Source organism: Myiozetetes cayanensis, unplaced genomic scaffold (genome assembly GCF_022539395.1).
Source record: "Myiozetetes cayanensis isolate MyiCay16 unplaced genomic scaffold, myiCay2020 scf22, whole genome shotgun sequence".
Taxonomy (NCBI): domain Eukaryota; kingdom Metazoa; phylum Chordata; class Aves; order Passeriformes; family Tyrannidae; genus Myiozetetes; species Myiozetetes cayanensis.
Genome location: NW_026087434.1, coordinates 323,450 through 347,747, shown reverse-complemented (window position 1 = coordinate 347,747; position 24,298 = coordinate 323,450). Strand labels below are relative to the sequence as shown.

Sequence of the window (24,298 nt, the reverse complement as noted above, 5' to 3'; positions counted from 1 at the left end):
GCTGGGCGGGAGGGGGCGATGCTACCAGACTTCGCCTACATCTCCCAGGGCAGATTGCTTTGCTCCACCTCTCGGCTGTGCCCGGCCGGAGCGGCGCGGGGCCCGCCGGGAGCGCGGGGCGGAGTGCTCGGTGTCCTCGGGGCCGCCATGCTGCCCGCGGTGCTGCCCGCGGTGCTCCCCGCCGCGCTCCCCGCCGCCCGCCGGGCGCTGCTGCGGCCGCGCCTGCCGCGCCCCGCGCCCCGCACCGCGCCCGCCACCGCCGGGCTGCGGGCCCTCGGCACCGGCCCCGCGCGGCGCTCGGAGGCCTTGGCAGGGGCGCCGCTGGACACGGCCGCCAAGGAGTACTCGCCCAAAGTGCGGCAGCTGGTGCGGGACATCGCGGGGCTCACGCTGCTGGAGGTGGCCGATCTCAACGCGCTGCTCAAGGTGGGTGCGGGGGGCGACCCGGCTCATCCCGGCCCGGCCGCGTGCGCCGCCTGACCGGCCGCCGGTGCCGCTGCTCTTCCCGCAGGAGACGCTGAAGATCCCTGACGTGGGGGTGATGCCCGCGGCGGCCGCCGCCTCCGCCGTGCCAGCCCAGGCGGCTCCACAGGTACGGAGAGGGGCGGGAATGAGGCCCCGGGGGCTCCGTGTCGGCCCCGAGGGCCCCACGCGCGGGCAGCGGGCGGGGCTGGTGGGCTTGGCCGCGGGGCTTCACCGCTCTCCTGCTGCTTCCAGGAGGAGGAGGAGGTCCCGCTCAAGAAAGAGAAAACACATTTCACCGTCCGGCTGACAGAGCTGAAACCCGCTGACAAGGTGAAGCTGATCAAGGAGGTGAAGAACTTCGTGCCAGGAGTGAACCTCGTGCAGGTGAGCAGAGGCTGCCCCAGGTTCCAGCATATTGCCCCCAGGCCCAGATGGGTCCAGCAGCCTTGGCTCTCTGTCCAAAGGGAGCCTGGATTCCGTGTGCAGGAGCACAGTCTACCTGTGTCCACCTCAGTGCAGAGACATGGACAAAGTGGGGAGCAAGATTTGGTTGTGTCTTTGGTGTTTTCCCCTGGCAGAAGTGGGAGGATGAAGGAGGAGACCCAGAACAAAGATCTCAGAGTCCTTCATACCAGTGTCAGCTTCTCCAAACCTGAGAGCTGCTGTGAGCTTTCCTGCAGAGCACAGGAGTCCCTCACTCAGCTCGGTTTGGCTTGCCTTTCCCAAATCCCGTGTATTTCTGAATTTAGATGAGTTTCTCTAATTCACACACCTTTCAGTCCAGGCTTCCATGTCTTTTCAGGGCTCTTTATTTTGTAGGTGATGCTGCTTTTTCTTTCCTGGGAGGAGACTGGCAGCAGTCTCACAGCCCTGGAGAGCATCTGAGCTCATGCCCTTGAGCTGGGGTTGGGCTCAGCAGGGGTGATGAAGCTGCTACTTACCAAAGTATTTAACACACTGCAGTTCTCCAGTGGGTGATTCTACCACATCTCGGGGTTTAATAGGAGCACTTTCCATTTATCCAGCTGAAGCATTGAGCATTGCAGAGTCTGCTCCTATTGTAATCTGGAATAGCAGGGAGGTTTGCAAACAATCTTCTGTTCTTGTTGCAAAGCCAACAGAGAAACTCGGTGGCACAGGTGCAAGTTTGGCTCCCCCACAGGGATAATTACCTGACTGTCAGCCTGGTTCCTCTGGAAATTGCTCGTCCATTATTGGTCCAAAGCAAACATGAAAATACCAAACCCTGTAATGGATGCAATCAGCAGATAATTAACTGGAGAGCTGATGCTAAATGAGCTTGGCTTAGCATGTGGCACCTATCGGACGAGCTGTTTGTAGGTGCCGGCTATCGCAGGCAAACTCCAGTGTGATGTACCCGGCCTGGCACTTTGGTTAAAACACGCACACAAAACAATTGGCTGCTTGCAGGCGTTCTGCCTGCAGAGGTTATGTTCAAAGTAGAGCTGATGCACTTCTGTTGTAAATTTTATGGCCATCCAGTTGAGGTGTTCTAATGAGGTTTGCAGGGGATCTTGCTTGTGACCTGATTGTTTATAGGAGAGCGTGGCTAGTGAGGACTCTGGGTGCTGGTGGGGCCCAAACAGGTCAGTCTTGCGGCAACAACTGCATGATGAGACAGGTGTGTGGTCAGCACACACCAGACTGAGGCCATCCTCGGCTCAGGAAGCTCATTGAGAGCCTCCCAGCAGACACTGCATCACTGCCAGTCCCAGGCCTGACTGGGTTGGGAATGTACTGCCTCTGCCTCATGACTGCTGCTGTGTGGATACTGCTTGGCTCGGGCCCTGCTCTTCCTCCCGCCAGGCGCCAGGAACAGCTGCTTCCCTCAACCAGGGCTGCTTTAGAATGGAGTCACGCCTTGGTGAGCAGGGTTCTGAAATGAATAACCTGGGTTGTGTTGCCTGTTCTCATCGCAGCAAGACAGAACAGGCTCCTGTCTGACCCCTGTCCTGGTGAGTGAAGGCATTCCTGTCCTACCGAACACTGGCTGTGCCTGCTCACCGCAGCAAAAAAAAGGCGTTTTTTCCCACCACAGATATGTTGTTACTGTGCCCAGCAGGAATCAAAAGGACAAAACCTTTTTGACAGCAGCAGCAAGTCCAGTGGGTACTAAAGCCCCACTGAGCCACAGCAGGGAGCCGTGGCTTCTCACCTGGGAACCAGCCGGGGTTTGTTTCAAGGAACCAAATAGCTTCACTGGTGCTGGGTGTAAGAGCAGGAGAGTCTGACCACAGCAGGGTCTTGTCCCCCCAGACTCTCTTCCCTCTCTACAGCAGCACCGTCGTAAGTCCTTAAATCAGCTCAGCAGCTTTTCAGCTTTCCTTAAGTATTGCACTGCTGCCTAGTACCAGTAGTTTTGCTTAAAAAGTCCCTAAAATGTCAAAATAAGGTGTTACCAAGTCTAGTCTGTGCTGGAGCTCTGTTTTACCCAGTGCAGCTGTATCCAAACTCTGCGCTGGCCTCCCCTCCTGCTGGCACAAGTATGTGAACCAAAACACTGACACTGAACAGGGCTGGCCCAGCGCCAGGCAGCCACTGCCTGGGCCTCTGCCTGCCCCCACTCCTGCACAGGCCAGGGGTGCACATCTGGGAGCACCACGCACATGCTGGGAAGAATTTAGGAGCAGCAAATCCCTGGAAAAGGTTTCCCTGTGGATGTACTGCCACTCACGGTCAGGTTTAGCCGCCTTCCGGTGGGATGTGCTGCAGTTCAAGTGAAAGTCTTGGGGTTTGTGCTGGTCAGTGAGTTTCCCTGGTGATCTTAAACAGAGGTCAGGCTCATGGCTCTAAATCCAATAATCCGGTTAGTGAAAGACACTTTACGGGCCTCGTACTTTGTCCCTCCCACAGGCCAAGAAGCTGGTGGAGTCCCTTCCGCAGGAGATCAAGGCAAACGCCTCCAAGGAGGAAGCAGAGAAGATCAAAGCGGCACTGGAGGCAGCAGGAGGGACTGTTGTTCTGGAATAGTCTCACCCCAGAGGGACTGGCACAACGGCTGCTGCCCAAGCCGGGCCTGGACCTTTCCAAGTGCGTGGCGTGGTGGGAGTGCTCTCCTGAAAAACACTGTGGTTTGGCAGAGCTGCTGCCTCCTTCCTCTATCACCATGAACTCTACCTTATAAATATAAAAAACACCATGTAAAACCGTTCATCTCTCCCAAATCAGCTCTGATTATCCCCATGCTCTGTGTGTGCACACTGGTAACGTCACCATTTCATAGAATCATGGAATGGTTTGAGTTGGAAGGGACCCTAAAGATCATCTCATTCCATCCCCTGCCATGAGCAGGGACACCTTCCACTATCCCAGATTGCTCCAAAGCCCCTCCAGCCTGGCCTTGGACACTTCCAGGGATGGGGCGGCCACAGTTTCTCTGGGCAACCTGTGCCAGGGCCTCACCACCCTCACAGGGAAGAATTTCTTCCTATTATCTAACCTAAAGCTACCGTCTCAGTGTGAAGCCATTCCCTCTTGTCCTGTCACTCAAGGCTCTCCTAAATAGCCTCTCTCCATCTTTCTTGTAGGCTCCCTTCAGGTACTGAAGTTTGTACTAGCATATCACACCCCTCCTCGTGACATCACCCCCCTCTTAACGCTGCCTTTTGCTGATAGTCTCACCTCCCTGTTAGTTGTTAACGGGAAGAACCTACTTCCACGGGCTGTGGAGATGTGCGTAGGTTGGGAATGAGTGTTCTGGAGCTGCTGATTCTCCCCGCGCTCTGCGTGTGTGCACTGGTAATGCTGCTGTTTGTACCCGCGCACCCCCCACCTGTTCACGTCGCTTTTTTGCAGATGCCTTCACCTCCCCGTTAGTGAATCCCCGTTAATTATTACCGGGAAGAAGCCACTCGCACAGGCTGTGGAGATGCGTGTGGCAGGGGAAGGAGGATTCTGGAGCCTGGGGTCGCCTTGGCAGCCCCCGCCCGAGAGGCTGGGGGGTTCCGCTCCGCTCCTGGGCCGGGGGATGCGACGGCCGGGTCCGCCCCCTCCCGGGTGCCGGTACCGGGAGGGGCGTGGCTTAACGGGAGGGGCGTGGCTTAACGGAAGAGGGCGTGGCTCGCGGCAGACACGGAGCCCATGGCGGAGCAGCGCGTTTCGCGCTGGTATTTCGGCGGCCTCGCGTCGTCCGGGGCCGCCTGCTGCACCCACCCCTTGGACCTGCTGAAGGTGAGGGGGGGACACGCCCGGGGGGCGGCTCTGACGGCGCGTGAGAGGCGGCTTAGGGGACGAGGGAGCGGGTTTGAGGAGCGCGGAGCGGCTGTGAATGGCTGCGGTGGTGTGGGGGGTGCTGCGAGGGGATGGGGAGACGGTTGGTGCGGCTGGGAGGGGTTGGGGGACGGTTATCGGGGCTGGTAGTGGTTCTGAGGGTCCCGGAGCGGCTGCGAGGAGTTGGGGAAGGGGTTAGGGGGAGTTGGGAGTGGCTGTGGGGGTCCCGGAGAGGTCGCGGCGGGACGGGGAGCGGGTCTGAGGGTCTGGGCTGCGGGACGGGGGGCGGCTGCGAGGGGACAGAGAGCGGGTCTGGGGGCTTCAGGGCGGCTGTGAGGACTCAGGGGATGGCTCTGGGCGGCTGGAAGAGGCTGTGAGGGTCCATGAGAGGTTGCGAGGGGATGGGGAGCCGATCTGGGGAGCGAGTCTGAGGGTCCCAGAGTGACACCAGGGGAGGGGAGGTGGCTCTGAGTGGACTGAGAGTGACTGTGAAAGTCCTGGAGAGGCTGTGAGGGGACGAGGAGCAGGTCTGAGGGTCCTGGAGCAGCAGCAGGACTGGCTGTGAGGGACCTGGCTGCGGGGAAGGTGGGCAGGAATGAGGGAGAACAGTTGTGAGGGTCCCAGGGTGACTGCGAGGCCAGAGGACAGCTGCAGAGCACCAGGGAAACAGCTGCTGGGATCGGTTCTGAGGGGCTGATTCAGGTTTGAGGCTGTGCAGGTATGTGGGCCTGGGCTCAGGGAGGAGGGAGCTGGCACTTGGGACAGGGCTGAGGGGTCACAGACCCAGCCCAGGGGCAGGGGCAGATGTGTGGGGCTGAGGGGTCTGGGCTACTCGGGGTGTCCCCCCTGTGGGCTGTGGAGGACGCCTTGGCCTGCCCTGCCCTGCCCTGCCCGGGCACGGCAATAACTCCGGGGCTGGCGGTGTTGGACACTGTCCCACTGGGCTCTGAGCCCTCCGGCCAAGATGTCACCTAGGCGCCGCGGATGACCTGGCATCCCCGCTGCCGCACAAAGGGCGCCGCACGCAGCCCTGCACTGCCAGCACCCACGGACGGGGCGAGTGCCAGCGCTGCCTGGAGCCTTGTGCGCCAGCCAAGCGGCGATGGGCCTGGCAGCCGGGCAGGCTGCGGAGGGGCAGTGGGAGAGCCAGCCCAGGCCAGGGCCTACCCTGCCCAGGGCTGTGCCCATGGGGAGGCTGGGACAGACAGCCCCTTCCCACCCCATGACATGGAGGGAGGGGAAGATGTACTCGGCACAGGAGAGCAGCCAGCCCTGACAAGGGGATGCCGCCTGTTCAGCCTGTTGCTGTGCCTGGTTGGCCCTGTCTGCCCAGCAGAGGTGGCTGACAGCCCATGGGAACTCGTGTGGGATGCCCTGGCAAGGCGCTAAGAAAGGGAATTAGTCTGATACATGCCTCTCGGTCTGTCTCTGAGCCAGTGTGACGGGTGTGACATTTGGGTCACGTCCCCTTGCTGTCCCCTGCAGATGTGCAGCCCCTGAGTATGCAGGGCTGTGAGCAGTCCAGCCCACTGCTAGGTTTCACCAGAGGGTTCACATCTGAATATTGATCACAGACCTGCCTTTGGCCCAGAGCTCCCCTGCAGCAGGGGCTGGCACCAGGCCTGGTGAGGCACAGGAGGCCTCAGGGTCCGGCAGGGCAGAGTACGAAGGGCACTTCACTGCCGCTCTGGACCTTAGCCTCAGCAGGAGGCCGCAGCCAGCCAGCCTGGACAGTGCTTGTGCCCTTAGGCCGGCTCTCTGCAGCCACCAGCCACCCACGGCCTGGGCAGCCCTTCCCCTGCCTGCCTGCCTGCCCTTCCTGCAGCCCTGGGACTGCAGGCAGCGGAGTGCATCCCAGCATGGCTCTGCCTGACTTGCCTGCCTGTTTCCTGTGCCCCAGGCTGCCTGAAGCTGGCTGCCCAACACGCCACGAGCTCTGGTCCCTGACATCCAAAATCCACCTGCCAGCATTGAAGGCAGGCCCCTGCACCCCTGCTGATGCCCTACGTGGGAGACAGCAGCTGTTCCCAGCATCCTGTGGTGTGTCCCACGGCCCAGCTGTGCTGGGGCTTCTGAATCAGGAGCCAGGCCTGGTCCCCCGACAGCAGCCCTTTGCTCTCCTTATCTCCTGGGGCCTTTGACCTACACATGTCTCCGCAGCACTCAGAGCATGCTCTGGAACCAGCTGACACAGCTCCCGTGTGTCCTGGCCAGCCCCCCACAATTCCCACTGCCATGCATTGTGCCTGGTGATGGTGGGAAGCATTGGGCTGCTGCAAGAGGGAAGGAGAGCATCTGGCCAGCTGTGGGGTTCTCTTCCTGCCTCTGCGATTCCTGCACTGGGGAGGAGAGGAAGTGGCTCTGGAGGCCTGCCACCCTGCGTGGCCATGACTTTACTGGCCCGATTGCATCCCTCTGAGCAAACCCATACTGGTTACTCACTTGCTCAGGTGCTGCTGGACCAGCCCACCCTGAGGTGGTCCAGGGTTCTTCTGGGAGGAGCAGGCACCACCTCTCATCTTGGAACCTAATGTTGAGGGCAGGGCCTGGGAAGGGCTGTGGGCAGGTGCCTGGGCACTCCCCTTCCCTCACTGCCTCCAGCTCTCTGGTGTCAGGCTGGGCCAGTCTCCAAGTCCTGTTCAGGTGTGGGAAGCCCAGAGCTGTTGCTGTTGGCTCCTGGGCAGTGTTGACATGTTAGCCTGATGTGCTCACATTCGTGCCTGCTCTGCTGCCCGTTGCGCTCCCAATCCCTGCCCAGCCCGGCGCTGAGCTGACGCTGCTGCGTTCTGCCCCAGGTCCACCTGCAGACACAGCAGGAGGTGAAGATGCGGATGATGGGGATGGCAATGCATGTGATCCGCACCGACGGCTTCTTTGCTCTCTACAATGGGCTCAGTGCCTCGCTGTGCCGGCAGGTGAGTGCCACTGTGCCCTGCTGGCCCGTGGGCCCCCAAGGCCAGCACAGAGCCCCTGCCATGCTGCAGAGTCCCTGGAGCTGACAGGCTGCCCTCTACCAGGGGCACAGCCGCTCATTTCCCTCTCCTCCAGATGACGTATTCCTTGACTCGCTTTGGCATCTATGAGACCGCAAAGAAACACCTGGGCCAGGGCAGCCAGGGGCCTCCCCCCTTCTACCAGAAAGTGCTGATGGCTGCAGCAGGAGGTGAGCCAGGCAATGGGGCCCTCAGCTCCAGCTCCCTCAGGCTGGACGCTCCCCTCACCCAGCTCTTCTTTTGCCACAGGTTTCACTGGTGGGTTCGTGGGGACCCCGGCTGATATGGTGAACGTCAGGTCGGTTCTGTCTGTGTGACAGGGGTTGTGGCCGGTGCACGACAGTGGTTGGAATGGTGGGAGGTGCTGGGTGCTCCCGTCATCTCTCCTGGCCAGCCTGACCAGCTGTCAGTGGCCCAGAAGCTCTGTGCTCAGGATGACTGGAGCTGTTCTGCTGTTTGATGACAGCCCCCTGGAGGGAGTGGGGCTGGAGGCAGCACTCTTAACCATTTGCAAATGGGCAACACAATCCCACTGCCCCGGGCAGGAGTCTCTGGTGCTGGGGGATAGTGAGGCACCGGCCCTCCCTCACCTGCGGTGCTCTGCCTTGCAGGATGCAGAACGACGTGAAGCAGCCGCCGGCTCAGCGGCGCAAGTGAGTGGGGGCCTGAGGCGGGGGGGCCGTGGCTCCCGGAGGAGCTGAGGCAGAGGGTTGGGTTGTTGTGGGGCCGTGAGGGCTCGGACAGCAGGGAGGTGGTCGGCAGGGACCGGCGCTCCCGGGGCCGGGGGTCCCCGTGGCCGCGGGGTGGCAGCACCGCATCAGGCACCGGCACCGGGGGCGGCGGGGTCTGGGCCGGGGCGCCGCTCCGGGAGCCACCGGTGCCCGCGGAGAGCGGCGAGGCTGCCGCCGTGCTGGGGAGCCTCGAGTCCTGACCCCTTCCCCTCTCGCTCCTTCCAGCTATTCCCATGCCCTGGACGGCATGTACCGTGTCCTCCGGGAAGGTGAGGCCGTGCCAGCCGGGTGGGTGAGCCCGCTCCGGTGTCCTCACAGGCACCGGGGAGCCAGAGCAAGGCTGACCTGGGGAGTTCGCTCAGTCAGGGCAGGGAGAGGGGCCGGGGGGATGCCCTTGGGGCTGGGGAGCCCAGGGGCATGCAGGGCCTGGCACCACCACACTGTCTGGCAGGGGCAGGGGCCAGGCCGGGTCTGGTAGGGCCTGGCAGCCTGCCTGTGCTCAGTGGGAAATCGAAACCTGCCAGGAGGTGCAATGAAAAGGAGCAGGAGGATGGAGCAGGTGGGACAGGGGATGAACAGAGGCAGGGAGGAGGTTGGGCCATTTTGAAGGATTCCCCTATCCTGCAGCCTATTTGCTGTGGTGTGTTTTAAGGAGGGCTGTGCAAGGAGTTTGGGACATAGCCTGGGCAGGGAAGAAGCCTCCAGGTGGAATAGGGTGTGAGTGATGGCCCAGGACTATGCTGATCCCCATCTGTCTGTCCACAGAGGGCCTGAAGAAACTCTTCTCAGGAGCTACTGTGGCATCCTTCCGTGGGGCCCTTGTTACCATTGGGCAGGTAGGACAGCTCTTCTGGGCAGTAGGTGCCTGGTGTGATGAGGAAGGGGAACATATCACTGATTCACAGTATCTTTGCAGCTCTCCTGTTATGATCAGGCCAAACAACTGGTTCTCGCCACTGGGTTGCTGTCAGACAACGTTGTCACTCATTTCCTGTCCAGCTTCATTGCCGTGAGCAGGGCTGGGGGGGCAGGGTTGGGGCTTGGTTTGCCTGCAGCCAGGCTGCTGTCAGAGCCACCACTCTGGGCTTGGACTGAGCAGGGCTGGGCACAGTGGCTCTGAGAGGCTCTTGGCCTGGGGTTGGGCCCAGGCATGGCTCTGGGTCTCTTCAATGACTGCAGCAGTCAGTGGCACCGGGGTCTCCTGATTCCTCACTGACTCTCTGCAGGGCGGGTGTGCCACGTTCCTGTGCCAGCCCCTGGATGTGCTCAAGACCCGCCTCATGAACTCCCATGGGGAGTACCAGGTGAGTCACCCACCCTGCCCATCTCACTGCTGCCCATCCTCCCCTCTCTACGCACAGGGCCTCTGCCTCCCAGCCCCTCCCACCTTGTCTCTCACCCTCTCTCCCCAGGGTGTTGTCCACTGTGCCATGGAAACTGCCAAGCTCGGACCCCTCGCCTTCTACAAGGTATGTAGCTGGGGATGTGTGGGGTGGGGCAGGCTGGACCAGGCTAGGAGGAGAGGTTGCCGTCCAGAACAGTCCTGGGACAGGGGCCTTCCAGGCTCTGCTGTGGTGGCTTGGCTGCTTCCTGCGCCAGGCCCTCATCCACCTGGCCCAGGCTTGGCCCCAGGGTAACACAAGGCCTGGCCTCGCCGGGACTCACCCTGGGCTCAGGCACTGCAGCCATGGCCCTGTTGCACCCATCAGGCTCCCAAATGGGAGGGCAGGTGCCAGCACCCATGTGTAGAACAGAGGGGTTGGCATGTGATGCTGAGACCTGTGTGCCCTGCGGTGACCACGGTGCAGCAGTCCCTGCTCTGCAGCCTGTGTTTCATGCCCAGCCAGCACTGCCCTGTGCCTGCCCACTCATGCTGCTGCTGGGAGCACCAGGGCCAGGCACGCACTGACTCTCCCCTTTCTTTGCTGTCCCCTTCCAGGGCTTTGTTCCTGCTGCTGTCCGGCTCGTTCCTCAAACTGTTCTCACCTTTCTCTTCCTGGAACAGCTGCGCAAATATTTTGGGATCAAAGTGACCACCTGAGTCAGACGGATGGGACCCTGCCTCACCCCAGGGGGGTGAGCATGTGGGTCACCCTCAAGATCCCAGAACCTCTCTCTGCTCTCTGGGGCCAGCACCATTCTCCCTCCTTTTGGCCCCATTCCTGTGCCTTGCCAGCACCTGTGGCCAACCCCCCAGACTCCCCTCTCCTCTCACCCCCATTCTCAGTATCTCCATTACCTCTGCACTACTGGTTTTGGGTTTCTTGCGGGTTTTTCTTGCTGTCTTCCTATTGCCCTACTTCTAGCCTTGAGTTCTGTCCTTGCCCCCCTCAGCCCTGTCCCTCATGTGCACCAGGAACAGGACTGTGCTGTCCGGGGGAGGAGTGGGATTGGCTGCCTGGCTCTGTACCTCGTCGCAGAACCCATGGGGCTGAGGAGGCTTGTGCCCCTGTGGCTGTGGTGCTTGGGCTCAGGGCAGTGGGTGTGAGGCCCTGTCCTCCCTCAGTGCCTCTGGCCCCCATGCTCTCCACCAACACCAGCTCAGCCTGGCCCCCCTGCCCTGCTCCTGGCCTCCCACACCCTCCTTCTGCTTGGCCAAAACTCCCCAGCGCCGCTGGCCGCTGGGCTCTTCAGGGATTGTGCCTCATACCAATGAGGGCGGCGGGGAATGCGCCCCAGCCAGCTCCGGCTCTGGCAGGGCCCAGCAATGCCTGCTCGGAGACCCAGTACTCGCTCACCCACAGTGTGCCCTCGTCAGACCCAGCCTCTGTGGGAGCGTCCCTCCAAGCTGCTCGGTGGCCTCACTTGCCCCGGGGCTGAGCAACCCCCTGCCCCTCACAGCCCCCTGGCCCTGCACCACCCTGTGTGCAGGGGCTGTGGGCACCAGCCCCTCTGCCATGCGCTGTGTGTGCTGGCCCTGAGGGATCAAAGAACTGGAATATCCGTGACCTTAATGTATAATAAAGGTGAACGTGCACAGGGCCTGCTGTCCTGCTTTTGCAGAGGGGGATGCTGCACCCCCTTTCTGCTTCTGAGAGCTTGGGCTGTGAGCTCAGCCTCCCACAATGGAGGGAGGGGAACAAGGCATGGCCCCTGGCTCCGTGCCAAACAGGGGATCTTCACCTTGCTCTGCCCAGCACCCCCAGACCTGTGCAAGGGGAGCTGTGGGCAGGGTCTCTGGCCAGTCTTGGGCCAAGTTGTGCCCGGTCTCATCTGTGCAACAGCTCTGGGGCAGGGCCACGCCAAGGGCGCCCATCGCCTCCACCAGAGCTGCCTCCTGGATGTGACACTAATTGGGCTCTGGCAGGCGGAACAGAGGCAGCCTGGCACAGCAGAGCAGTGAAAGCTCGTCACCTTAACAAGGCCTAATGATGCTGGCTGGCATTACCACTCTGGGCCTGTGCCCCGTCCCAACAGAGGCCGTGGGCAGGTGAGCACAGGGGCAGCTGGGCTCTCTCCTGGTGAGGGGCTGGGGGCTGCAGGACAGGTTATGGTGTCTCATACCCCGGCCAGCCCAGCACTGCTCCCACGGCCGGCAGGCCCTGCTCTGTGCCACAAAGGGGCCAATGTGGAGCAGGGGAACAATAGAGCCCCCGTGGTCCCCCAGCAGCACAGAGTCCTTCTCAGGCCCATGCCAGCCAATGGCAGGGATGTTCCTGCTGGGTTGCGGTCCCACCAGCTGCACCTGCCCCGTGCTCCCAGCACATGTATGCCCTGTCCCCACAATACTTGTGGCAACCGAGCTGTGCTGCAGCCACACTGGCAGGACAGTGTGTGCCAGACACAGCCTGAAGCACAGTGCCCACAGCTGCAGCGCGCTGGCACTGCTTATCTCTGAGCACTGGCACTGCTTATGTCTTGAGCATCGAAGAGCGCAGGGCTGGCAGCAGCCTGTGGCCACCGTGTCAGAACTGGCCACCCCCTGGTCCCACCCTGCCCTGTACCAGGGCCTGGGCAGCTGCCTGCAGGGGTTTCCCCAGGGCACTTCTTTGCCCTGACCTTAGGCAGGGATGGGGGCTGCTGGTCCTCTCCCCCACAGTCCCCTCCTGGCCTGGATGGGTGCCAGGGCCATCTCCAGGGGGGCAGCCATGGGTCTGACCCCCTGGCACTGTCAAAGCACCTGCAGGACCCAGCATGGGCTCGGGCTGCTCTGCTCACACCAACGAGGCCTTCCTGCCAATGGAAGTCTCACAAAGCAGGACCCCGGCAGAGGCAGCTCTGGGGACTCCAGGGAGCTGGGTTTGGGCTGGGTGGGCTACGGGGGGACACACTCCGTGTACCTGTGGTGCCACAGCTGGCATGGCCACCGCGTCCTGCATGGCCCAAGGTAAATGTGTTTGTGCCGGGGGGCCGGGGCAGGGTAGACCGCTGGCACCCCCGGTCCGGGGCCTCCCCCGGGCCCCTCCCCAGACCTAGCCAGGAGGTCCCGGGGCGTTGCTCTGCCTGGGCTCTGTTTACCTGCAGCGGGACAGCGGCGGCGAGCGACCCGTCACCGCCGGCGGCGGCCGGAGCGCGGGTGTCCAGGCGGCTCCCCGGCGGCACGGCCGAGATCCGTCCAGGTCCCCAAGGGGCCGAGCAGCCCGCGATCCCGCGCCGGGGCCACCAGCTCGGGGCACCGCAGGACCGGGGGCGCGCTGGGACTGGGGAAAGGTCCCGGGGGACGGATCCCCGGCCCACTCCCCCAGGGTCGGAACGGTCCAGCTGCCCCCACCACTGCGCCCGTATCCGACGCCGAGCCGAGCCGGTGCCCGGGAGCGGGGCTGGGCGGAGTAGCCGGCGGGGGACTGGTGGCGGCGACAAGCGGCGGCGTCCCCGCAGCTCCCGGGAGCGGCCGTCGGTGATGCGACGGGCAGCGCCGAGCACTCGGGCGGGGCGGGGGCACCGGGCTGCGCCCCCCTTGTGCCAGCAGGAGGAGCGGGGCGCTGGGACGCGACTCCGCGCCCCCGGTCCCTCCCCCCGCCCCGGTCCCTCCCCCCGAGCCGCCACAGCCGCCACCGCCGAGGCTCCGGCAAAAGTTTTCGCCGGAGCAACCGAGCGCGCCGGTCTCGGTCCTCGCCGGCTCCGAGATGCGTCCGGGAGCCGCCGCGAGCCCAGCCCCGAGAGGTACGGGAAAGGGGGGAGGAGGGCGGGGAGCGCCCATCCCTGCGGGTTCGGGGGTTTGGGATGCCGCACGCCCCGTCGCGTGGATGTGGACTCGGGTGACGGCTGCGCATCCCCGGGGCCACGAATTGAGCCTCGGAAGACCAGAGCAGCAGGTCCCAGAGCTGCCCCGGTGCTAGGCGCCGGCCCCGGGGGGGAAGAGTCCCTCGGCGAGGGGTGTCCTGGACCGGGGGTCTCAGCAGGGCTGCGCCTGCTCCCCGCCCGAGCCGCTGCTGCTGGCGTCCCTGTGCAGAGGCGCTGCTGTCGGGCTCACGGCACCCCTGGACGCTGCCCTGACTGCGGTGAGCCCCCGGTCAACCATACCAGCCAGGCTCCGACGCGCAGGGAGTATCTCCCAGAGCAGCCCCTTGCCATGGTGGGACCCACGGGGTCTCACCGCCGCGGGCACAAGAGTGCCCGTGGGTCTCTCGTCGAGAGGCAGAAGCAGGGGACACTTTTGACCCTTTCCAGCTCTCCCCAAGCTCTCTGGGTGTTGCAGGGGCCCGGTGTGAGTGCCCTTTGTGACTCTGTCCCGAGCTCTGCTGTGTCAACACGGTGTTGGTAAATGGCTTTGTTTAACCAGGACATGTCGGGTATGTGACCTTGCCGTCCTCCTGGTTGCAAGTGCATCTCCAAAGCTTCTGCGGGTCCCATCTGCCCGGCGCTGCTCTTCCCTCGGGGCAGTGAGGGGAACAGAGACTGCGGGGCTCAGCCTGGCTCCCCTCGTGCTGGACAGGCAGAGGACAGAGCATCCGCTCTGCCCAACCCTTGCCGTGCACCCCGCAGCGCAGACCATGCCCCATGCAGCGCCTGCACCGTGTGTCCTGACCCACGCCAAATTCAGTGATTGCTCCTATGATTTTGTCTGTGCATCAGCAGGAAAATTTAGGGCCCGCAGGACCCCTCCTCGGCGTGTTAGTGCTGCCCCGGCTGCCAGCTACTGTGCTTCCCACCAATCCCGCTTCTTTCCGCACACTGTGGTGCAGATTTTTTTTGTGTTCTGTTGCCTGGAGAGGGGAGAAGATAAAAGGCTGAACAGAGAATAGGCAAAATGTGGATTAAAAATAGTTAATGAAAAAATGTGACCGCAAGCCTTGATCCACAGCACAGCGCTGATCCCAGCCACCGGGCACAGCCTCTCCGTGCACCTCGCTGTGCCAGGCAGGGGCAGGGACAGGGGAAGCCAGACACAGGGGAGATGGGATGGCAGCTCAGCTCCATCCCCCTGTGCTCCTCCACTGCATCCTGCTCTGTCCTGCTTCCCCCATGGCCCCTGGGGCCTGGGGCACACGGCTGTGCACAACAGGCACCAGCGGATGGCTGGGCACATGTGCCCCTCACCACACCCCTGGCTCACTGGGGCTGGTGACCGACTGCACCCAGGGTTGCAGATGTCTCAGGACAGGGACAGACTCTGCTGGGACACCTTTCCAGATGGGCTGCGATGTGTCTTGTGCATCTGCACTTCAACAGTGCAGGGTTTGAGCTCACTCTTTGGAGAGGTGCTGGGAAGTTGTCCCCAGGTCCACAGCAGCTACAATGTCCATTCATGCCACAAACTGGTCTGGGAAGGTGGATGTGGAGCTCCCAGTGCAGGGGAACGTGTGCCTCTCCCTGTCTGCACTGACCTTTTCCTAGGCTTTTCCCAGCCCTGTGCCTCCCCTGTGACACGCTAAGCACACGTGTCACACCATGCCTCTCATGCTTTTCTTTTGTGTTTCGTGGGTTTTCGTGCAACGTGATGAACAAAACCACCCCTTTCCCTGAGCCAGGGACAAACTGTTGTGTGGCTCAGCATCCACTTGCCAGAGCCAGCTGGGCAGCAAGGTCATTTGGCCACTGCCCTTCTGTGCCTGAAGACCACAGGCCCTCTTTGGTAATGGGTAGCTGTGCAGGAGCCCCTGACCATGCCTAGAGGCAGCCGGGGGGTTGTGGAGGTGATGCAAAGAGTATCTGTCCTGTTTGCATCCTGTACTGCTGTTGATGAAAATACTGTCAGGGCTGGTTTGGGTTTTCTTGGTCCAAGATGACACAGAATCCGACATCGCTGGTGCCTGGTGACATTGGCTCTCTCCATGTGCCGCTGCTCAGGGCTTCCACAATCATGTAGCTCTGTGCAAACAAGCCATGCTCTTGCAGCACAAGGGCTGCTCTGGGCAGCTCAACTGCTCCTCTGCAGCCAAAGTTCCTGGTGCTCAGTTCTCAGAGAAGGACTGTAGCAGAGGAGTGGGAGACATCCCCTAGCTTGGGGCAGGGACACAGGTAGGGACAGTGCAGACCAGACCTCCTGGGCCTCCCCGGCCTGGCTGTCTCCCCCCACCCTTACCCTGCTTGCCATGGTCTTGGGTGGAAAGTGGAGCAGCATCTGCAGGACCAGGCTGTGCTGGCATTGCATCAGCTCTGGCCCAGCACCGTCCCCTCCCCTGCCAAGTGCCAAAGCCCCTGCCGTGCTGGCGTGTAGCTCCCAAGCTCAAAGCCAAGCCAGCCGTGGAAAGCACTGCATTAGCGCATGGGGGGCTAATCCCTGTGTTCAGAGGGCACACAACCCCCCTCCACCGCTGCCTCCGAGCCAGCGGGGCTGTGCCGGGTGCGGGGCTGCGCTCGTGAGGAGGCATTCCACTGGGGGGGACCAGGCTCTGTGGGGCTGTGCCAGCCTCACAGCGCTTGTGCAGGGCCGTGGCTGTGCCAAGGTGCTCCCGGGTCACGTTGCAAATGCCCATGAGTGTCCCACGGGGGTTCACCGAGCCGCTGATCCATGTGACAATGATCCCAGATGTGGAGCTCGTTCCCTCACACGTGCCATAGCAGCAGTGCTGGAGGGACTGGGGGGCAAAATCCCAGGGGAAGCTGACAGGGTGGGATGAGAAGAGAGTCTCTCCCCAGGCAGGTCTGGGCACTCAACTTGCTGTAGGGGTCCATGGTGATACAGAGCTTCTGCAGGGCAGCACGGGGGCTTTACATCCACCAGCAGGGAGCAAAATCCCCTTTTCCCATCCGCTCCCTGTCTTAGTGCAATGTCATGGCAGTAGTGCACCTAGGTCCTCCACTCGCCCCTTAACCTGCCCAGGCTGCATGCCCTGGCCCCTGCCTCTTGAGCACCCCAGGGCCAATGGTGGCCACCATGAGCCACAGGTCAGCCAGGGATCACAGGGAGACCAGTTAAATGGAAAGGGGGTCTTTGCTTTGTCCCTGCAACTGCAGAGGTTGGCACCACTGACAGGGGAAGGGCTCAGTGCACAAACACAGACACCACTGACAGCCCCACTCCCCCTACCCTGAGGGCAGATGATGATGCCTATGTTTGACCCCTCTGGCCCCCAGCACTGGGGCTGCCAGCACAGCCCCTCCCCTGCCTGCGCTCAGCCTTCCCGGTGTTGGCTCCTTGTTCCTGCTCTGCCATTGCAAGCACCAGATCTCTCCTCTGTGGCTGCAGCGGTGGAGCTGTGCTGGGTGTTTGCAGCCCAGGCTCTACGGGGGTCAGCAGCCACAGAGCTGTGACACGGGAACACGCCACATTGTCCAACACCAGTGTGGGGTGGAAGTCCCTTGCACACACACTGTCATGCACTTCAGCCCCTCAGAGGCACCCACTCCCATGGCATGTACCCTCCACCCAGTACCCATGGCCCACTGTGGTGGGGGTTCCCCAAAGCCTGGCCCTGGCTGGGAACACGGTACCAAGGCAGGGAATGTGGTGCTGAGAGCCAGCTGGGCATGGCAGGATGAGGGAAAGTGGTGGGTGATGTGGGGCCAGGTCACTCCTGTGGTGCTACCTCTGGCACCCAGGAGGTCACTGAGAGGAACCTCTGGCAGTGGCAGCAATGGCATGTGCAGTTGGCAGAGCCACTGCTCCGAGCACTGTGCATTCTGCTGCTGGGCAGTACCAGTTCCCAGGAGGTGCTGCCAGTGCTCCTGGCCTCTGTACACCCTGCTGTTCTACCACATAGAGCCACTGCTCCCTCCCTGCCACACCACACAGCACCAGGGACAGCTAGTCCATGCACACCTATGTCTCTGCTGGAAAGAGCCCCTGTCTGTGCTCCCCACAAGGCAGTGGAGCTGTGGGGGCTCCCCACCCTATGGGGAGTGGGGATCCAGCACAGTGCTGTGGCTGCACAGTGCTGTGGGCAGCTGGGGCAAAGGGCCTGGGCAGGGTGAGGGGGGAGCCCCGTGCCACAGAGAGGAGCGTGACCGGCCCTCGTGCCAGGACCCCTCACCCAGTGCAGTCTGCCCGGCTTGGCCGTAGCAGGGCTGGGGGCTGGGGAGTGGCTGCCAGCTGGGGGAGTCCAGGGCAGAGGCCTCCCTGCTGCTAAATCCCACTGCAGCAGCTAAAAATAGCGACACCTCTGCCCCAAAGCTGCTCCCCCGCCACACAGAGGGGCTGGCAGCAAGTTGCTGTAACCCACGCGCCTGGAGAAGCGTTCCAAACCAGGGCAGGGATGGATGCTCGGCCAAGGACGGGCACCAGGACCGTCCCATGGGGTCGGCACGTGAGCAGTGGTGGGATGGGGTAGGTGGGCTTGATGTTGTGGGGCTGAGGGTGGGACAAGGACAGGGATGCTGGCACGGGGAAAAGGGACAGAGATTCCAGGGTGGGGATGGGAGGAGGACTGGGACAGGGATGCTGGTGTGGGGACAGGATTGGTGGGTAGGGGCTGAGGGGGATGACACAAGGACAGGGATGCTGACATGGTCAGGTGCCCAGTGGGCACCCACCAAAGGTCACTGTTCCCAGAGGCCACCCAGTGAGGACTGTCCCAGGAGACAGTTCCCTCTGTCCTGGGACTGGCTAAATAAGGCCATTGCAGGTTCTGCTCCCCAAGCCTCATCTGGAGCTCCATGTGCTGATTAATGAGCTGCTCCAGCAACCACTTGCGACATGGCGAGTGGGTCTGCCCTGATGGAGGAAACACGACTTTCCCAGGGATAAAAATAGGCACAGGCAGAGCGGCGAGCCCTGGGAGCAGGGCTGGTCGGGGAGCGTGATGCTCTGGCTGGTGCCCAGGGGGAGCACAGGGGCCACGGGCAATGCCGGATTGTCTGTGGTGGCACCAGCACTGCTGTCTCTTCCGTCCCCCACAGCTCAGCTGCCCTCCCACCACAAAGCCGTGCCGTGCCGTGGGGATGCTGCCAGAATGGCCCCTTGTGGGAAGAGCTGAAATAACGCTCAGGAGCCCCATAACCGGCTTAGGGGGATGGAGGGAATTACAGCACCTCGTGAGCCGGGGTCTGGGCAGAGCACTTGGGCGCTGTGTCAGACAAGGCCCTACATCGCTGGCAGGAGCTGGGGGTGATGAAGGCAGAGTGGCACAGCCCAGCTGAGCTGGTCTCAGAGCAAAGGCAGCCCCACAAGCCAGGGTCCCTGTGGGTTAACAGCCAACCTTTGTCCCCATCCCCACCTGGCCCGTGCTGTTGGTGGCTCCCTGCCCACCTCCATCCCAGACAGGTGCTGCTGCAAGGCCATGGCTGAGTGCCCTGAGGGCCGCCTTGCAGCACGAGAGTCAATGGGAAGGGGGGATCCCAGGTGCTGGCCCCCACCTGAGAGCATGCTCAGGTGTGAGGAGGGGTCCTTCTGCCACAGGTGTCCTGCACTCTAAGAGCTTAGCACCGATGTACAGCTGGGCACCAACTCTAGTGTGGGGTGGCACCAGCTCCAGTGTGGGGTGGCACCAGCTCCAGTGTGGGGTGGCACCAGCCCAGGTCACCCCTGGGGGTCGGGAGGCAGTGCCGCCAAGGGGCATGAGGGTCTGCCCTGCTCAGAGGTTGTGATGTCCTGCATGTGGCTGCACTTTGACTGCACAGGGGTTGGGGTTGGCTTGATGAACAGAGAGTCAACATAGTCACAGTCCCAGTGCCATCCTGGGGAGGGAAAAAACAGGTACTTGGCGGGAAAATGCAGGAACAAGCAGCTGAATGTGAATGCCAGACAGGGTCAGGCGAGGACTGGGAAGAGGCATAGGGCCGTGGCTGGGCCAGCTCTGTGCCAGTGTGGCCTCCTCCCACCCTGCATGCCCCCAGACCCATGTCCCCCAGCTCTACCCTGAGAGTCCCTGTGACCAGGTGTCTCACACAGGATCACCCACGTGCCAGGGCCATCACCACCAGGGTGGAGAAGCTGCTGAGGGCTGGTAGGAAGCCAGGCACCCCGCACTGCACCCCATGCGCGTGGCCCAGAGGAGGGATGTCCCAGCCACGTCTCCTCACCCTCCCGCTGCTGCTGCTCTGCTGCCAGGTAAGGATGGGTTGTCCCACACAGCAGCGCTCTGCTCCGTGCCCAGCTCGCTGCCCACCCCGGGCCACCACTGATCCATCCCTGCCCACTGCAGCCCCTCGCCATGGCGTGTACTGCAGCTGATGCCCTTTCCTGCCTGCCCTGCCATCCACATGACGTGATGTGGCATGGCACAAATTGTTAGCCTGCACTCATGTGTAGCTGTCCCAAAGCTGGGGTCGCTGCCTGTCACAGCAAGGCAGGTCCTGTGGGCAGGATGCGGGTGACAGGTGACACTTCCTGGTGCCCCCAGGGTCCCTCTGCTCAGATCACAGATATTCTCTTTGAGAAATGGACGGAGTACAGAGAGGAGTGCCAGCACAACATGAGTCTCCTGCCTGCGCCCACAGGTCAGTGCCTACGGGGGCCAGGAAGGTTCTGGTGGGATGGGGACAGAGACTGACAGGGCGTCCCTCTTAGATGGGGATGGAGCAGAAGAGGCAGCAGAGGGTTCTAGCAGGACAGGGACAGAGCAGGGGGCTATGGGGGATCCTGGCACCCAGGGAGGCTGAGGCCAAGGTGCCGCCGTCTCCTGTCCTTGTGCAGAGCTGGTCTGTAACCGCACCTTCGACAAGTTCTCGTGCTGGCCTGACACCGCGCCCAACAGCACGGCCAGTGTGCCCTGCCCCTGGTTCCTGCCCTGGTACCACAAAGGTAAGAGCTGGCAGGCACGTGCTCCCGTGTGCACAGGTGTGTGCACAGACGTGTGTGCACGTGCTGCTGCAGGTGCTCATGGATGTGCTGGTGCACGGTGCTCGTGGGGGATCTGGGGCCAGCACACCCCACCACCCCCTGCCCTCACAGTGAAGCACAGACACGTCTTCAAGACCTGCGGGCCAGACGGGCAGTGGGTGACGGGGCCACGGGGACAGTCCCTACGCGATGCCACACAGTGCCAGCAGGATGATGAGGAGATAAATGCGCAGGTGGGCAGAGCTGGGCAGCAGGGGTGCAGGCATCCCTGCCTGCCCCCCTGCCTGCCCTTGCCCTTACTTGCCTCCCTCCTCTTCTAGGAAAAATTTGCAAAGACCTATGGCAGCTTCAAGATGATGTACACCGTGGGTTACTCCATGTCCCTGTGCGCGCTGCTGCTCGCCCTGGCCCTGCTGCTGGGCTTCAGGTGGGGATGTGGGCACGGCTACCTGCAGCATGTGCAGGTGGAGACTGGGGGTCTGTGCATGGGCACTGACAGCAGTCCTTGCATCCACAGCAAGCTGCACTGCATGAGGAACTACATCCACATGAACCTCTTCGCCTCCTTCATCCTGAAGGGTGTCTCCGTGCTGGTCATTGACGCCCTGCTCAAGACCCACTACAGCGACAAGATCGACGGCTACAGTGTGCAAGTTTGGCTGAGTGACGAGGTCAGTACCGGTAGGGCAGGGGTGGGGGCCGGTGGTGCTGGTGGGGCTGGGGACTCGTGGCACTGGTGAGGCTGGGGGCACAGGCACATGCACAGGCAGTTATGCAGCCCTGACCTTTGTCCACAGGCAGCCGCAGGCTGCAGGGCAGCCACAGTTTTCATGCAGTACGGCATTGTGGCCAACTACTGCTGGCTGCTGGTGGAGGGCATCTACCTGCACAATCTGCTCGTGGTGGCTGTCTTCTCTGAAAGGAGCTACTTCACCCTCTACCTGTGCATTGGCTGGGGTGAGTTTGTGTGGCCTGGCCCCCCTGACCCTGTCCCCTGCCATGCCTCACCTGCCACCTGCCCACCTCCCCTCAGGGGCACCTGTGCTGTTCCTCATCCCGTGGGTCGTTGTGAAGTTCCTCTACGAAAACATCCAGTGAGTATCAGCACCTGCTACTGGCTGAGGGGACACAGGGCACAGTGGATGTGTGTGGGACTGTGGGGATGTTGTGATGGCCCCGGAGAGGCTCCACACCACTGCCCATGCCAAGGGCAGGGTGCCTGCCCAGCAGGCAGACTCCAGCAGCCACTTGGTCAAGGGGTTTACTGGTAGTCCCCATCCCTCCCCTCTGTAGGTGCTGGTCCACTAACAACAACATGGGCTTCTGGTGGATCCTTCGCTTCCCCGTGTTCCTGGCTATCCTGGTGAGCCCACTGCAGCCTCTCGCTTGGCATCTCAGCATCTCTTTTGCAAGCCCTGAGACAGATGTGAGAGGGGCTGCCCAGGGCAGAGGGGCAGAGCTGTCCTGCCTGCCCCTGCCCCTACCCCTCATGGCCCACTCCATTCCGTTGCAGATCAACTTCTTCATCTTCATCCGCATCATCCAGATCCTCGTCTCCAAGCTCCGCGCGCACCAGATGCGCTACACTGACTACAAGTTCAGGTGGGTGCTGGGCACGGCCCGCCCCGCATGCCCACAGCACACACGCGTGTGCGTCCACCCCGTGACCTCTGTCCCGCAGGCTGGCCAAGTCCACGCTGACGCTGATCCCGCTGCTGGGCATCCACGAGGTGGTCTTCGCCTTTGTCACGGACGAGCACGCCCAAGGCACGCTGCGCTATGTCAAGCTCTTCTTCGACCTCTTCCTGAGCTCCTTCCAGGTGAGCCCAGCCCTTGCAGGACCAGCCCCCTGTGGGGACTCTTGCTCTCGGTAGGAACCAGATTGGGGTCTGGCTGTGTGCCTCACACCTCTTCTCCCTCCACCCAGGGGATGCTGGTGGCCATTCTCTACTGCTTTGTCAACAAGGAGGTGAGTGGGACAGCGGGAGCAGGGGCAGCAGGGGCGCTGGGTTACGCTGATGGCCTCTACCCGCAGGTGCAGGCAGAGCTGTTGAAGCGGTGGCAGCGCTGGAAGCTGGGGAGGGACCTGGCTGAGGAGTACAGGCACACCTACAGCCACGCACCCAGCGCCCGTAATGGCGCTGGCAGTGCCTACGAGAAGCACCAGCTGGTGAGCGGCTGCACCAACGGGCTGGGGCACAGCCCAGCCCCCCACCCCGGCTCCCACCGCCCCGAGAGAAGCGGGCACAGCACCGCTGAGCACCTCGCCCTGGGAGATCGCCACCACTGCTACGAGTTTCCTGAGACCACAGCCGAGAGCCACTTCTGAGCCCACGGCCAGGCTGGAGGGCCGTGCTGAGCCACTGGAGTGCCGCCATCCCCTGCCCTGTCCTCCCCGGGCGCTGGCAGGCACTGGGACCTGCCGCCTTAGTGCGGGTGCTGCGCTGAGCGCATGGACAATGGACACAATGAGGAAGGCGAGTGGGACCTGGACCTCTGGGGTGGGATCTGTGGGGCTGGGAGGGCTGGGGGTGGGAGTTTGTCCTGTGGTGCTGCCCTCGTGCGCCTTTGAGTCCCTGTGCACAGTGCTGTAATTTATCTGTCCTGTCTGTAAATAGGTGTGGGCCCGTGCCGGGCTGCAGGGCCAGCTCCGCGTGTGCCTCTCTGTGGGGTGTGGGGTGTGGGGTGTGGGGACTCCAGGGACATCAGACACATTGCAGCCATGCTCCCACTAGCATCCACGGGTGAGGACACAGCCATGGGAGCTGGGCCACGTGGCAGGGATGAGCTGCACCAGAAGACAGACCCACTGCATGCCCCGCTGCTTGCCCTCCAGCCCCACTGCCTGCCCCACGACCCTGCACAGATGAGCAGGGCAGACGCAGCAGCAGCCACTTCAGTGCTGCCGGCCGAGGCTCCAGCTCCCCCAGCACGCGCTCTCCTCTGGCCGCTAATCGGCTCTGTCCTCTCGCTGCCAGGAGCCCTTAATTAAATCATTTGGCTCTGCCCACGGCACCCCCCCCTCTCCTTCGAGCCAGCCCAGCCCACGGCCGGGCAGCAGCCACCGGCAGCACTGAGTGCCCTGAGCAGCAGCGGAGTGTGGGGCTGAGGGACCCTTGTGCCAGTGGGCTGGGTTGGCCAGGGCAGGGAAGGGGCACAGTGGTGCCCTAAGAGGCTTGTGCCGTGCATATGAGCACTAAGCCCGGATGCCACAGCTTTGGGCACCACAATCGCCTGGTGTGTGGGGATTAGGCAGGTGCTGCTCCCTTGATTGGGTCACTGTGCCTGAGGGTGGCAGTGGGATGGACAACTGCGTGACCTTTCTGTGACCCTCACTGCCCACGGCCCTGGGCACGGGCACTGGCCATCACCCATGACACTGCTTCACCTGGCCCCGAGTGTGTTGTGGTTCCAGGCCCCACACGCAGCCCCGGTGCAGGGGATATGCTGAGTGGCGGGTGAGAGTTGGAGTTGTGCCGTGGCAGCCTCAGCAGCCTCACACAGTAAACAGCAGCTCTGGGTGGGCGGCTGCCCTCTCGCTAAGTCCCACCCTGTCTCAGCATCACCCATACCCTATGGCCACGGCAGTGCCGCCCACGCCAGCCAGCACGAGGAACAGCAGGAGCCACACTGTCTGCGGGGAGTGGCGGGGGTCCCAGTCCACAGCAAGGCGTCATTGGGGCTGGTGGGACATGAGGAGGGCAGCCGTGGCCCGGGCCACGCAGCACTTGGCTCCAGCGGCAGCACCCAGCCCAGGACGCAGTAATTTTCCTCTG

At 62.6% G+C, this 24,298-nt stretch overlaps 3 protein-coding genes across 5 annotated transcripts; all 3 read left to right on the top strand.

Annotated features, from left to right (window-relative positions):
* The first annotated feature begins 18 nt into the window (after positions 1 to 18).
* Positions 19 to 3,637, top strand: MRPL12 (mitochondrial ribosomal protein L12). The gene is made up of 4 exons (XM_050319616.1): positions 19 to 426; positions 512 to 592; positions 718 to 849; positions 3,340 to 3,637. Exons 1-4 carry the CDS (start codon positions 19 to 21, stop codon positions 3,454 to 3,456), a joined length of 738 nt encoding a protein of 245 aa, XP_050175573.1. The 3' UTR covers positions 3,457 to 3,637.
* An 874-nt stretch (positions 3,638 to 4,511) lies between these two features.
* Positions 4,512 to 11,396, top strand: SLC25A10 (solute carrier family 25 member 10). The gene is made up of 11 exons (XM_050319126.1): positions 4,512 to 4,656; positions 7,491 to 7,610; positions 7,744 to 7,858; positions 7,938 to 7,986; positions 8,300 to 8,341; positions 8,645 to 8,688; positions 9,185 to 9,255; positions 9,336 to 9,428; positions 9,646 to 9,723; positions 9,832 to 9,888; positions 10,359 to 11,396. Exons 1-11 carry the CDS (start codon positions 4,567 to 4,569, stop codon positions 10,458 to 10,460), a joined length of 861 nt encoding a protein of 286 aa, XP_050175083.1. The 5' UTR covers positions 4,512 to 4,566; the 3' UTR covers positions 10,461 to 11,396.
* A 1,994-nt stretch (positions 11,397 to 13,390) lies between these two features.
* GCGR (glucagon receptor) lies at positions 13,391 to 23,039 on the top strand. 3 transcript variants are annotated; one of them, XM_050319110.1, is made up of 14 exons: positions 13,391 to 13,522; positions 19,632 to 19,790; positions 20,083 to 20,179; positions 20,376 to 20,483; positions 20,634 to 20,755; positions 20,843 to 20,949; positions 21,040 to 21,193; positions 21,320 to 21,479; positions 21,556 to 21,616; positions 21,816 to 21,885; positions 22,036 to 22,124; positions 22,204 to 22,342; positions 22,450 to 22,491; positions 22,558 to 23,039. In XM_050319110.1, exons 2-14 carry the CDS (start codon positions 19,740 to 19,742, stop codon positions 22,849 to 22,851), a joined length of 1,494 nt encoding a protein of 497 aa, XP_050175067.1. In that variant the 5' UTR covers positions 13,391 to 13,522; positions 19,632 to 19,739; the 3' UTR covers positions 22,852 to 23,039. The 3 variants fall into 3 exon arrangements, with proteins under 3 accessions (XP_050175067.1, XP_050175069.1, XP_050175068.1); XM_050319112.1 differs by having other exon boundaries at positions 13,392 to 13,522; positions 20,098 to 20,179; XM_050319111.1 differs by having other exon boundaries at positions 13,398 to 13,522; positions 19,649 to 19,790.
* The last annotated feature ends 1,259 nt before the right edge of the window (positions 23,040 to 24,298 follow it).